Below are 15,503 nucleotides of genomic sequence, written 5' to 3' on the forward strand. Positions count from 1 at the left end.
TCAGTAATGTAATGTATGTACACAGTGACTGCACCAGCAGAATAGTGAGCGCAGCTCTGGAGTATAATACAGGATGTAACTCAGGATCAGTAATGTAATGTATGTACACAGTGACTGCACCAGCAGAATAGTGAGTGCAGCTCTGGGGTATAATACAGGATATAACTCAGGATCAGTAATGTAATGTATGTACACAGTGACTGCACCAGCAGAATAGTGAGTGCAGCTTTGGGGTATAATACAGGATGTAACTCAGGATCAGTAATGTAATGTATGTACACAGTGACTGCACCAGCAGAATAGTGAGTGCAGCTCTGGAGTATTATACAGGATGTAACTCAGGATCAGTAATGTAATGTGTGTACACAGTGACTGCACCAGCAGAATAGTGAGTGCAGCTCTGGGGTATAATACAGGATGTAACTCAGGATCAGTAATGTAATGTATGTACACAGTGACTGCACCAGCAGAATAGTGAGTGCAGCTCTGGGGTATAATACAGGATATAACTCAGGATCAGTAATGTAATGTATGTACACAGTGACTGCACCAGCAGAATAGTGAGTGCAGCTCTGGAGTATAATACAGGATGTAACTCAGGATCAGTAATGTAATGTGTGTACACAGTGACTGCACCAGCAGAATAGTGAGTGCAGCTCTGGGGTATAATACAGGATGTAACTCAGGATCAGTAATGTAATGTATGTACACAGTGACTGCACCAGCAGAATAGTGAGCGCAGCTCTGGAGTATAATACAGGATGTAACTCAGGATCAGTAATGTAATGTATGTACACAGTGACTGCACCAGCAGAATAGTGAGTGCAGCTCTGGGGTATAATACGGGATATAACTCAGGATCAGTAATGTAATGTATGTACACAGTGACTGCACCAGCAGAATAGTGAGTGCAGCTCTGGAGTATAATATAGGAGGTAACTCAGGATCAGTAATGTAATGTGTGTACACAGTGACTGCACCAGCAGAATAGTGAGCGCAGCTCTGGAGTATAATACAGGATGTAACTCAGGATCAGTAATGTAATGTATGTACACAGTGACTGCACCAGCAGAATAGTGAGTGCAGCTCTGGGGTATAATACAGGATATAACTCAGGATCAGTAATGTAATGTATGTACACAGTGACTGCACCAGCAGAATAGTGAGTGCAGCTCTGGGGTATAATACAGGATGTAACTCAGGATCAGTAATGTAATGTATGTACACAGTGACTGCACCAGCAGAATAGTGAGTGCAGCTCTGGGGTATAATACAGGATGTAACTCAGGATCAGTAATGTAATGTATGTACACAGTGACTGCACCAGCAGAATAGTGAGTGCAGCTCTGGGGTATAATACAGGATGTAACTCAGGATCAGTAATGTAACGTATGTACACAGTGACGGCACCAGCAGAATAGTGAGTGCAGCTTTTGAGTATAATACAGGATGTAACTCAGGATCAGTAATGTAATGTATGTACACAGTGACTGCACCAGCATAATAGTGAGTGCAGCTCTGGGGTATAATACAGGATGCAACTCAGGATCAGTAATGTAATGTATGTACACAGTGACTGCACCAGCAGAATAGTGAGTGCAGCTCTGGAGTAAAATACAGGATGCAACTCAGGATCAGTAATGTATGTACACAGTGACTCCACCAGCAGAATAGTGAGTGAAGCTCTGGGGTATAATACAGATGTAACTCAGGATCAGTAATGTAATGTGTGTACACAGTGACTGCACCAGCAGAATAGTGAGTGCAGCTCTGGGGTATAATACAGGATGTAACTCAGGATCAGTAATGTAATGTATGTACACAGTGACTGCACCAGCAGAATAGTGAGCGCAGCTCTGGAGTATAATACAGGATGTAACTCAGGATCAGTAATGTAATGTATGTACACAGTGACTGCACCAGCAGAATAGTGAGTGCAGCTCTGGGGTATAATACAGGATATAACTCAGGATCAGTAATGTAATGTATGTACACAGTGACTGCACCAGCAGAATAGTGAGTGCAGCTTTGGGGTATAATACAGGATGTAACTCAGGATCAGTAATGTAATGTATGTACACAGTGACTGCACCAGCAGAATAGTGAGTGCAGCTCTGGAGTATTATACAGGATGTAACTCAGGATCAGTAATGTAATGTGTGTACACAGTGACTGCACCAGCAGAATAGTGAGTGCAGCTCTGGGGTATAATACAGGATGTAACTCAGGATCAGTAATGTAATGTATGTACACAGTGACTGCACCAGCAGAATAGTGAGTGCAGCTCTGGGGTATAATACAGGATATAACTCAGGATCAGTAATGTAATGCATGTACACAGTGACTGCACCAGCAGAATAGTGAGTGCAGCTCTGGGGTATAATACAGGATGTAACTCAGGATCAGTAATGTAATGTATGTACACAGTGACTGCACCAGCAGAATAGTGAGTGCAGCTCTGGAGTATAATATAGGAGGTAACTCAGGATCAGTAATGTAATGTGTGTACACAGTGACTGCACCAGCAGAATAGTGAGTGCAGCTCTGGGGTATAATACAGGATATAACTCAGGATCAGTAATGTAATGTATGTACACAGTGACTGCACCAGCAGAATAGTGAGTGCAGCTCTGGGGTATAATACAGGATATAACTCAGGATCAGTAATGTAATGTATGTACACAGTGACTGCACCAGCAGAATAGTGAGTGCAGCTCTGGAGTATAATATAGGAGGTAACTCAGGATCAGTAATGTAATGTGTGTACACAGTGACGGCACCAGCAGAATAGTGAGTGCAGCTTTTGAGTATAATACAGGATGTAACTCAGGATCAGTAATGTAATGTATGTACACAGTGACTGCACCAGCAGAATAGTGAGTGCAGCTCTGGGGTATAATACAGGATGCAACTCAGGATCAGTAATGTATGTACACAGTGACTGCACCAGCAGAATAGTGAGTGAAGCTCTGGGGTATAATACAGATGTAACTCAGGATCAGTAATGTAATGTATATACACCGTGACTGCACCAGCAGAATAGTGAGTGCAGCTCTGGAGTATAATACAGGATGTAACTCAGTATCAGTAATGTAATGCATGTACACAGTCACTGCACCAGCAGAATAGTGAGTGCAGCTCTGGGGTATAATACAGTATGTAACTCAGGATCAGTAATGTAATGTATGTACACAGTGACTGCACCAGCAGAATAGCGAGTGCAGCTCTGGAGTATAATACAGGATGTAACTCAGTATCAGTAATGTAATGTATGTACACAGTGACTGCACCAGCAGAATAGCGAGTGCAGCTCTGGAGTATAATACAGGATGTAACTCAGGATCAGTAATGTAATGTATGTACACAGTGACTGCACCAGCAGAATAGTGAGTGCAGCTCTGGAGTATAATACAGTATGTAACTCAGGATCAGTAATGTAATGTATGTACACAGTGACTGCACCAGCAGAATAACGAGTGCAGCTCTGGAGTACAATAGAATTATTACGGAGTAGAGGCCTGTAGTGATTTTGTTCTCCACTAGGGGCACTGTTTTTTGCACTAGTGGGTACATTTCTCCTCCTACCCGGACTGGTGACATCTTCTATGCAGAATTACTAATGATGACATGTTGTGAAAATAAACCCAATCTATGAACCAGCGATATCCGGACCATAATCTGTTTATTCATTACCGTTTAGCACCTGCCACGTTTTTTCCCTCATCTTACCTTTAAATCATTACACTCCCAGTGAGGAGTCACACAACAAATCACCCGATTCTTCGGCTCGTACGCAGGGAATGACTTGGCTCGTTGCCGGAGTGGCCGGCGTTTCCATGAATGCATTACATGCAGCATGGAGGGAGCCGGGGTAACGTATCGCTTGTCAGCATTTGGCATAACGGATGCGGCAATCTCTCACCAACCTCCCAATTACTGTATCAGGCCGGACGATCAATCTCCTGTATGACAATACTGAAATAAGCTTCCTCTTCTATTCCTGCAGGATTGTCCTGTCCTCTGCACCGCCAGGAGTGAAATATCTCAGCGGCTTGGGAGGGAGACTTGTGTTATTACCTGGTGTCAATGAAAGCCTGCTCCGTAAGCCTCAATGAGACATGCCAGTTCTGCTGCTTTATTTCCTGATGGCCCATTGGCTTTATTGAGTGTAGTGAGCATGCTCTGTGGCATTAACAGAAGCAGTGAGCATGCTCTGTGGCATTAACAGAAGCAGTGAGCATGCTCTGTGGCATTAACGGAAGTAGTGAACATGCTCTGTGGCATTAATGGAAGTAGTAAGCATGCTCTGTGGCTTTAACAGAAGCAGTGAGCATGCTCTGTGGCATTTACAGAAGTAGTGAGCATGCTCTGTGGCATTTACAGAAGTAGTGAGCATGCTCTGTGGCATTTACAGAAGTAGTGAGCATGCTCTGTGGCATTTACAGAAGTAGTGAGCATGCTCTGTGGCATTAACGGAAGTAGTGAGCATGCTCTGTGGCATTTACAGAAGTAGTGAGCATGCTCTGTGGCATTTACAGAAGTAGTGAGCATGCTCTGTTGCATTAATGGAAGTAGTAAGCATGCTCTGTGGCATTAATGGAAGTAGTGAGCATGCTCTGTGGCTTTAACGGAAGTAGTGAGCATGCTCTGTGGCATTAACGGAAGTAGTGAGCATGCTCTGTGGCATTTACAGAAGTAGTGAGCATGCTCTGTGGCATTAATGGAAGTAGTAAGCATGCTCTGTGGCATTAATGGAAGTAGTGAGCATGCTCTGTGGCATTAACGGAAGTAGTGAGCATGCTCTGTGGCATTTGTGCGGCGCCCCAGGGTCCTGGTCGTCGCAGTGGTATTGCTTTCCTCTCGGAGAGAGTGATGCTACGTTTGGAGGCAAAGAAGGATAACTGCATCCAGGTATCACAAACATGTAACACATTTCACACTCCAGGCCACCAGGGGGAGCTCTTGCTCCTATTTATTAGGTCACTCCCCACATTGGTAAAACTGGTGACCTGTAGGGAAAGTTAGTTACTTGCTGGCTGGATCCTGTCAGAGAACGAAGGAGGAAGGACACTGAGTTGTGCATGCCCTCAGAGCTGCAGCTCCTAGAAAGAGATACACAGAAGGCAGAATTGTATTGCAGCGAGCGTGAAGGAAGTCGTAGTAAAGGAGTGGATACCAGAAGGGGACCAGCCCTACACAGGCTGCCTCCTTCTGAGGTGCAGAAGTCCGGTAACCGGAACACTGAGGGAGTAACGACCTTTATGCCTTGCTCCAGAGACTGGCAGGACAGCTAATTTCACGTTACCTGTCCTCCCTACACCCAGGAGGCACGGTGGCACCCCTTAGAGGCGGTGGCATGATAGAGTCCCTATAAACCGCCTCAAGCCACCAGTCATACGGGTTTGTCCTATCCTATATGGGGGACAGAGAGAAAGACATTACATCTGTGAGGACCTTATGTGAAGCCTTAGGCAGTAAGGAACTACAACACCACGGCACTAGAGGAAGGCTACTGATTTCCACCTGGATAAGGGGACTCTGGATTTGCCTCCAAACCGGATGGACTCTGCCTGCCCTGTGATCTGGTGCCCTGGACTGTGGATGCTGAAGTCTTCAGTAAAGGTAAAGAGACTGCAACCTTGTGTCCTCGTTCTTCTCTGCGCCATTCACCATCCACCATCTACACACCGGGAAGCCCTGGGGATATACTTCACCTGTGGGAAGGTATACCATCTAGCTGCCATAACATCACCCCAGTGGACCCCTTAAATCAGCGTCGGTCACCCTGACAGAATACCACAGGTGGCGTCACGAACATTCCCCTTAAAGACCTTTCCCTTTTACACGGACGTCTCAGGGCCACGGACCGGGTCAGCCACCATGACATCCCCCTGTGAAACGAAGGGCCCGGTACCGAGTACCCCACGGCCCCATGGGGGCGCTTCATTAACGTAAGTAGTGAGCATGCTCTGTGGCATTAATGGAAGTAGTGAGCATGCTCTGTGGCATTAATAGAAGTAGTGAGCATGCTCTGTGGCATTAACAGAAGTAGTGAGCATGCTCTGTGGCATTAACAGAGGTAGTAAGCATGCTCTGTGACATTTGCAGTGGTATTGAGCATGTTCTGTGGCATTTGCAGTGGTATTGAGCATGTTCTGTGGCATTTGCAGAGGTATTGAGCATGCTCTGTGACTTTTGCAGAGGTAGTGAACATGCTCTGTGACATTTACAGAGGTTTTACAGAGGTAGTGAGCATGCTCTGTGGCATTTGCAGAGGTAGTGAGCATGCTCTGTGGCATTTACAGGGGTAGTGAGCATGCTCTGTGGTATTTGCAGAGGTAGTGAGCATGCTCTGTGACATTTACAGGGGTAGTGAGCATGCTCTGTGGTATTTGCAGAGGTAGTGAGCATGCTCTGTGGCATTTACAGGGGTAGTGAGCATGCTCTGTGGTATTTGCAGAGGTAGTGAGCATGCTCTGTGGCATTTACAGGGGTAGTGAGCATGCTCTGTGGTATTTGCAGAGGTAGTGAGCATGCTCTGTGACATTTACAGAAGTAGTGAGTATGCTCTGTGACATTTACAGGGGTAGTGAGCATGCTCTGTGGTATTTGCAGAGGTAGTGAGCATGCTCTGTGACATTTACAGAGGTAGTGAGTATGCTCTGTGACATTTACAGAGGTAGTGAGCATGCTCTGTGGCATTTACAGGGGTAGTGAGCATGCTCTGTGGTATTTGCAGAGGTAGTGAGCATGCTCTGTGGCATTTACAGGGGTAGTGAGCATGCTCTGTGGCATTTACAGAGGTAGTGAGCATGCTCTGTGGTATTTGCAGAGGTAGTGAGCATGCTCTGTGGCATTTACAGAGGTAGTGAGCATGCTCTGTGACATTTGCAGTGGTATTGAGCATGTTCTGTGGCATTTGCAGAGGTAGTGAGCATGCTCTGTGACATTTGCAGAGGTAATGAGCATGCTCTGTGACTTTTGCAGAGGTAGTGAACATGCTCTGTGACATTTACAGAGGTTTTACAGAGGTAGTGAGCATGCTCTGTGGCATTTACAGGGGTAGTGAGCATGCTCTGTGGTATTTGCAGAGGTAGTGAGCATGCCCTGTGACATTTACAATGTTCCTATTACATAAACTTAATGGTAATGTGGCATCAGAAAATGAAACTGCTGTTTAAAATAGCTTTTTTTATATCACAAATGTTATACAAAATAAATAAAATCATGCAATTTTCACATTGACCACTGGGTGTTTTTTTAGGCTCATACTTCATGTTCTTTCAGGAAAAGTTTTCAGCAGTTTCCTTATCATCAGAGGCAGGGTTAACACTTCTGTACACAATTGATAATGTAGGATCCAGCAATCACTTTTGGCGATGACACAGCTCACCTCCTCCCCCTCCCTTCACAATAAACCTTCTGCACACGCTCATTAGTTGCTACATGTCAACACATAGGATCTGAGTTTAAAAAAGCCAAGTGGCCAATGTGAGAATTGCAAAAGTTCTGTTTTGTTTTTTGTTTTTTAATTTAGATCGTGATATGGAAAAAAAACGTCGTCAACATATTTATTAAAAAAAATACATTTAACATAAAAACTTTATTTAAACAACAGGTGATTTTCTGATCACTCATTCCATTTAAATATGCTTTCAAGGGAATTTGTCATCAGATTTTTGCTACCCATTCTGTACCATGCTGTAGGGGCAGAGATCCTGATTCCTGTGATGTTTCACTTGCTGCAGTTTTGATAAAATTACAGTTTTCTCTGCTGCATATCTACCAGTTCTCTGAATGCTGAGCTCTGTATATCTTCACCCACAACACTGATTGACAAATTTAGGTGTACACTGTGCATAGGCAGAAAGCTGCCAATCAGTGGTGGGGTGTGATTATACAGACCTCATGAATATGGAGGACTACTTGGCAGCAGGGTTAATAGTCCTATAATAATTTTATCAAGACAGTGATTTTATCCAAAGTACAGCAGGCAGCCCAGTAAGTGACACAGCTCTGGAATCCAGGTCAGTATCTACATTATGCTGCTCTTAGATTACAGTCCCTTAAAGCCACCCATGTATATTATAATGCAAATTCGCCCTACTTCAGCTACATCTTCACATAATGTAATGTGTCTGGAGGGGATTCTACCTTTGAAAAAAAATAACTTGGCTTTATTACATTTTTCAGAAGTGCCTCCTCCCTACCCCTTTTCACTTCTCACTGTAGAACAGGGGCTCATGTTAATAATAAGATTGGGGGTTAATATTGATTCTGCTGGCACTTATCTAAGCACCCCTAGAGGAAGCACAAAGTGAAACGCATGTTAGAGTAAGATAAACGTTAAACAGGCCTCTCTGCTGTTTATAATTTGGTCAGAATTTCAAGTATTAATAGTAGGATTGTGGGTGAAATTTGATTTGTCAGACAGTTATCTAAATACCCCCTGAGGAAGCGCCAAGCGAAACCCATGTTGGAGTAAGGTGAGGGGGAAACAGGCCTCTCTGCTGTTTATAATTGGGTCAGAATTTCAGATATTCATAGTAGGATTGAGGGTGAAATGTGATTTATCTAACTGTTATCTAAACACCCCCTGAGGAAGCGCCAAGCGAAACGGCGTTGGAGTTGGGTGAGGGGGAAACAGACCTCTCTGCTGTTTGTAATTTGGTCAGAATTTCAGGTATTACATAGAGAAATCACTTTTGTGGGTTTTTTATGTGTAGCTAATGACATTTCGAAGCAGTAATTTTGTATTTTTTTGTTTCTACATAACACTTCCTTACTATTTATGTCTACCTTTGAAAAAAAAAATAAAGTTGGCCATATTGCATTTTCAGAAGTGCCTCCCCCCTCCCCCTTTCACTGTAGATCAGCAGCTCACATTACTAGTAGCATTTGGGTCGAAAGTTGATTCGGCTGGCAATTATCTAAATACCTCCTGAGGAAGCTTCAAGCTAAACGCGCTTTGGATTGAGGTGGGCAAAAACAGGCCTATCTGCTATTCATAAATGGGTCCGTATTTCAGCTATTAAAGATAAGATTTAGGGTGAAAGTTGATTCAGGGGGCAATTAGCTAAACACCCCCTCAGGAAGCAAAAAGCGAAATGTGGGTTGGAGTTTGGTAGAGGGAGTAACAGGCCTCTCAGGTGTTCACAATTGGGTCAGTATTTCAGGTATTAATACTAGGATTGAGGATGAAAGTTTAATCAGCAAGAAATTATCTAAGCATTCCTTGAGGAAGCACAAAGTGAAACATGCTTTGGAATGGTGGTAAAAAGGAAACAGGCCTCTCTGCTGTTCGTAGTTGGGTTAGTATTGTATGGGTAGATAATGGTTTTTCACGCAGATTACTTTTTCCAGCTGTAATTTTGTATATTGTTCTTTATTTCAGTGTAACACTTTATTACTGTTTTATGTCTACCTTTGAAAAAAAAATAAAATTGGTCTTCTTAAATTTTTTAGAAGTGCCTCCACCCTCCCAACCTCACCCACCGCTCACTGTATTTCAGCAACTCACAGTAGTAGTAGGATTGGGAATAAAAGTTAATACAGAATGATCTAAACACCTCCTGAGGAAGCTCCAAGCGAAACGCATGTTGGAGTGGGGTAAGGGGAAACAAGTCTCTATGCTGTTCATAATTGTGGCAGCATTTCAGGTATTAATAGTAGGATTGAGGGTAAAAGTTGATAAAATCAGCAATTATCTAAAAAACCCCTGAGGAAGCACAAAATGAAAAGCACGTTAGAGTGAGTTAAAAGAGAAACTGGCCTGTTTGCTGTTCATAATTGGGCCAGCATTTCTGGTATTAATGGTAGGATTGAGGGTGAAAGTTGATTCGGCCAGCAATCATCTAAACACACCTGGAAGAAGCACAAAGCGAAACGCTAATTGGAGTGCAAAAAATGGAAAACTGGTCTGTCTGCTATTTGTAATAGGGTCAGCATTTCTGGTATTAATAGTAGTATTGAGGGTCGAAGTTGATTCAGCAGGCAATAATCTAAATGGCCCCTGAGGATGCACAAAGCGAAACACGGGTTGGAGTTGGGTAAAGGAGAAACAGGACACATTGCTGTTCATAATTGGGTCAGCATTTCAGGTATTAATAATTGGATTCAGGGTGAAAGTTGATTTGGCCAGCAATTATCTAAACACTCCTGGAAGAAGCACAAAGCGAAACGCTCATTGGAGTGCAGAAAATAAGAAACTGGTCTCTCTGCTATTTGTAATAGGGTCAGCAATGCATTTCCGGTATTAATAGTAGTATTGAGGGTCAAAGTTGATTCAGCAGGCAATTATCTAAATGCTCCCTGAGGATGCACAAAGCGAAACGCAGGTTGGAGTTGGGTAAAGGGGAAGCAGGCTCATAATTGGGTCAGCATTTCAGGTATTAATAGTAGGATTGAGGGTCAAAGTTGATTCAATCGGCAATTATCTAAACACCCCCTGAGGAAGCACAAAGTGAAACGCGGGTTGGAGTGCAAAGCAGAAACAAGCCTTTTTGCTGTTCATAATTGGGTCAGTAAACCAGGTATTAATAGTAGGATTGGGGCTGAAGATTGATTCAGCCGGCAATTATGTGTTGTATAGGGGCAGCTTTTTTCGGAGAGTCTAGAACATTTTGTTCTCGGAAATAGGTAGGAGGAGGAGGAGGTGGGCGCCGATTGTTTAGAAAAGTGAGGAGACTGGGCAGACAAATTCCCTGTCACACAGACACCGCAAAACCCTTTTAGTTTTACCAGGATTGTGAATGTACTGAGAAGACCAAAACCATTTAGGCCCACGGGAGGTCGTAAAGCGCGGGGGGATGGCGACTAATAACGGACGCGGCTCAAGTCTTGCAGTAAAAATCATACATTTTTCTACCTGCTTCTGTAAAAATAGGGTGAGATCCAATATGGCCACCAATATTGACTTTTTCCGGCTCTGGAATGTAGTAGTGACGCAGGAGAGTGACATGTATTGCGGCATAAATAGGAAAAGGTGTCATTCAGGAGTCAGGGAAAGCTTGGTGACAACCCCTTAAAGGGATATCATCCGTATTTTAGCTTCTATTAACCATAGTAATCCTGTATTTTACCATATTTTTGGTTGCGCAGATGAAGCAGACTTTAGTGTAACATCAAAAATAATCACATAGGATGAATCGCTCCAAGTATTGTGTCATCAGTTTCCTTGTATTTTAACATCAGAGATGAAACACCATAGCGTGTTGTTATGACACAGATGGAGCGGACTGTAGTGCATCCTCAGAGTCAGGATACAGGTGGAGCAGACTGTAGTGTAGAAATCCCACCCAACTTGCTGAATGGAGAGTAGCCCCTGTGAAAAGGCGTAACATGAGGGGGGGCAGCAGAATGTTAGTAGGCGTTACAATAGGGTCTGCTCCATCTGCACACTGCTAAGGCCAGGTCAGCTCCATCTGTATACAGCTAAGGCCATGTGCTGCTGATTTCTGCAGCTCGTGTCGTGTTCCTCCATCTCTGAACATGACAATGGAGATTTAAGGTTAAAATAAAAGGCGTAAGAAGATGTCTAAAATAAAAAAGCAAAAATATAAAAAAATTATTAAAAAATTGAAAAAATTAAAATAAAAAAATAATCAAAAGAATAAAAAAATGGAAAAAAAATTTAAAAAATAATTAAAAGAATAAAACATGGAAAAAAATAATAAAAAAAGAACTAAGAGAATAAAAAATGGGAAAAAAAAATAAAAAAAATTATTAAAAGAATAAAAAAATGGAAAACAATAAAATTAAAAAAATTAAAAAAAATTTAAAATGGAAAAAAATAAAGTAAAAAAAAAAAAAAGGAATTGGCCAATATTTTGCGGTCGGTTACAGGATATTACAGCATTCAGCACAATGATGTAACATGCACATACCTTTGGCAACGATATCTTCTATGTCTTGATCAAACCCTAGCCGGTGGCATTTCCTCCACAGGCCCATGTTGGTAGAATTATATTGTCTATTGCACTCGTCAGCAGCGCTCATGGCAAAAAGCTGCCTCCTGTTCCTAGTTAGAAGTAACTTGCCCTCCCAACGGTCCAACTTTGACCTGCTCGCCCTCAGCGGAAGGTTGTTGTTGGAATTGTAAATGAATCCGGGGTCGATCCTTCTATTCGTGAAACTTTTGCACCTCTCCCGGTGCCGCCTGGCATCCGTTTCATACCAGTGGTCGGAGCAGATAGCCACAGCCAGCATGCCCAGGGCACACAAAGCTAACGACAGTCCGGCGTAGAGCAGTAATCTTCCGGCAGCCATCCCTCCGATCTCACAGAGCCATCAACATTTTTCTTGTTGTTGTTGTTTCTCAATCGGTTTTTGATTTAGGCCAAAACCGTAACCACCCGAAAAAAACAAACAAAAAAGGCTTTAGATCCGAATCCCAAAAATATTCTCGGACCTTGACATTGACGTAGGTTAGTCATTAGTTTGGCCCAAACTCGTCAGAAAACCCGCCACCCCCTGAAAAAGCAAAATGTAGAAGGACGGGTCTCTCAACACATGCGTCAACCTCCAAATTTTTAGGTAGCCCGTCGTTGGGTTGTTGGGTGATGGATCATGGTTGGCCCTATCCTCCGGGATGTCGGAAAAGAGTCAAAGAGATGGAAGTAGAGGAAAAAAGGGCAACATGCCCGAGTGAAACCACAGCCTTAGAGCCTTTGTGTTCTCCGCATCCTCTCTTTCGACAGACTCATTGAGTCCAAACTCAACGTTGCTTTTGGGTTCTTCTTCTTCCTACAAGAGCTCGAAGCGAAGAAATGCAAAGCCTCACTGTTGTGTCTCTGGTAGCAAGATCCCTGTTGGCAAGCAGACGGATCCTTTGTTTCACAACACATATATCATCATCATCATCGTACCTTCAGCCTCCATGCCCCTCTTTCCCCCCCATTCATCGGCTCTGGGTCCGTTTCGCCTGTCAGCAGCCTGTAATCAGCAGCTGAAAGATTTCGTCTTCACTCAGGGCTTGACAATCGCTCGTCTTCCAACCTCTCATCCTCTGAGCCGCTTCTCTTGGTCTCCTCTGAAATGGAAGGTGAGAGGGGGAGGGGAGAAGAGGGAAAGCAAAGGAGACATTTCAGCACCATGGACAGCAGCAATCTCTGGAAATAAGAAATAGCTGTATCACTAGAGCCTCAGCCAGACAGTAAAGGGTGCCCCCGCATTACACAAGCCTTATTTAAATAGGGGGTTTAGGATTTCAGCCCATCTCACGCTGACAAATAATCCAAGATTTTTTAGTCTTATCCCTTTGTCTCGGAAATAATACAGCCAAGATCAGATCAGGCAGAAAAGGAAGACGGGGCTATCAACCAATACCACCAAATGGTCATCTACCAAAAAAGAAAAATAAGGCTAAACGTCAACAGGCATAATACGAAAATAAAAAATTGAAAAAAATTCCAAAAAAATGCATGCATTAGAGGAAGAGGATGGGGAAGAGGAGGAAGGGAAACAGGCACCTATCTCATATAATCCTTCCTAGAAAAAAAAATTACAGCTCATTTTAATAATAAATTAAGGTTAAGCCTTGATAGCCCAATAGAAGCGAGCAGCGCGGAATTAGTATTCTGCAGAAAAGATCTAGAAGGAGACAGTTGGTCGGTGGGTTCACCTGGGAATCTGCCGTGCCTTGTGCATACAGTCAGCCCGCAGCCTTGGTCGGAAACCAGAGACAGAATACAGAAAGGCTTCAGCCAAGAACAGATGACGTCACTCATTGCAACGTGAGGATCATGTCTTATACTGCTCCTTAAAGCTGAACGACCCTCCCGAAAGAAGATGGAACAGGAATATGTCACACACAAAGAGATATATATATATATATATATATATATATATATATATATATATATATATATATATATATATATATATATATATATATATATACACTGCGGGAGGAGAAAAAGATGGGGGAAGTGCAGCAAAATGACCCGACTGTCACCTGCATCAGGGGAAACTGTCAGCATGACTGATAGATGAAGGAAGATCAATGGAAGAATGGATAGATGTAAGGCAGGTTTGTTTTATAGGTATGTTCAGATATCCTTCCATAAACTAGAATATTCTTAAAACTGAAGAATCTATTATCTATCTATTATCTATCTATTTATTATCTATCATCTATCTATCTTTTATCTATCTATTAATCTATTATCTATCTATCATCTATCTATTATCTATCTTTTATCTATTATCTATCTATCGATCATCTATCTATCTTTTATCTATCTATTATCTATTTTCTATCTATTATCTGTCTATCAACTATCTGTCTATTATCTATCTATCTATTATCTATCTATTATCTATCTATTTTCTATCTATTAGCTATCTATTAGCTATCTATTATCTATCTATTATCTATCTATTATCTATCACTAAGGGGCTTCAATAGGGGCAAAATTACCGTACGTACTGCAACAATTGTCCCCCTCCCTCTCTTTAAAAGTTGAGAGGTATGAATCTGCCTACTCCGCCAACTATATATTATTTGTTGGAGGTGGGGATCTTCATATAGGACTTTTGTTATAGTGTCCCATGATGTCTGTATCTGCCCTTGCTCAGGGGCATCTCAGGGGACATTCTTACCTGTCACTTTAGCGAGACCCTCAGGGTGGTTATTATTTGAAAGGGCACTTGGGTCATTATAACCTTCAAAGAAGCATAAGGGGCAATATTACTGTCTGGGGGCTAATTACTTTATAGATAGCACAGTTGGGGGCATGTGTTTAGGGGCCCCTTCTATCTGGCACATTGTGTGGCTTTTTGGGCGGAGGAGGGAGGCTTTTTTTATTATTTAACCTGATTTTTTTTTTCTTGTTTTTCTCTACATTGTAAAATGAAAGCCACAAATCGTCCCACAGGGGATTTTTTAGACGCATACTTCTTGTCCTTTTAGGAAGAGTTTTCAGCAGTTTCCTTATCATCACAGGCAGGATTACAATGCCAGATGAGGTAACGCATCTAGGCACACTTGATAAGACAGGATCCACCAATCACTATAAGCGATGTCACAGCTCACCTCCTTCTCCCTTCCCAATAACTTTTTCACACGCTCATTAGATGCTTCAATACAACAGATAGGGGAGGAGTCTGTTCATTGCTGCTAATGTGCATGTAATTTCCTATAATAACAGGAAGTTAGAGTCTAAAAAATCCCCGGTGGCCAGTGTAAGAATTGCAAGAGTTCTATTTTTTTATATTTAACAAAGATTGTGATTTGGAAAGAAAAATTGCAAAAATGTAATAAAAAGTAGATTTAACACATAAAAAAATTTTAAATTTGAGCAATAGATCATTTTCCTACTTAAAGGGCCGCTACACGTACATTCGACATTTTACAGAATTGAAGCCTCATACAGCAGCCTGTTATATCGACAGAGATTGGGTTAGGAGCAGAAGAATGTGTTTCTCTCTTCTCGCAGATTCCCAACCCCGCCATGTTCTGAATATAGCACTTAAGTGGCGGCAATGGTGTCGGTAATTGTCTG

General features: G+C 42.5%; 1 protein-coding gene and 1 long non-coding RNA gene across 3 annotated transcripts in view; one reads left to right on the forward strand and one right to left on the reverse strand.

Annotated features, from left to right (window-relative positions):
* TMEM178B (transmembrane protein 178B) overlaps positions 1 to 13,755 on the reverse strand; it is a 294,112-nt gene extending 280,357 nt beyond the window's left edge. The window contains exons 1-2 of one of the 2 annotated variants that reach the window (XM_077266713.1): positions 13,622 to 13,755; positions 11,886 to 13,030 (exon numbers count right to left, since the gene is read on the reverse strand). In XM_077266713.1, the coding sequence (XP_077122828.1) occupies positions 11,886 to 12,267 (382 nt within the window). In that variant the 5' untranslated portion in view covers positions 12,268 to 13,030; positions 13,622 to 13,755. Of the gene's footprint in view, positions 1 to 11,885; positions 13,580 to 13,621 lie in introns of those variants that run through there. The other variant, XM_077266714.1, reaches the window with a different exon arrangement.
* The window catches only part of LOC143776895 (uncharacterized), a 32,558-nt gene that overhangs the window by 4,446 nt on the left and 12,609 nt on the right, over positions 1 to 15,503 (forward strand). The window lies entirely within an intron of this gene.

This window comes from Ranitomeya variabilis, chromosome 5 (genome assembly GCF_051348905.1).
Source record: "Ranitomeya variabilis isolate aRanVar5 chromosome 5, aRanVar5.hap1, whole genome shotgun sequence".
NCBI classification, from domain to species: Eukaryota; Metazoa; Chordata; class Amphibia; order Anura; family Dendrobatidae; genus Ranitomeya; species Ranitomeya variabilis.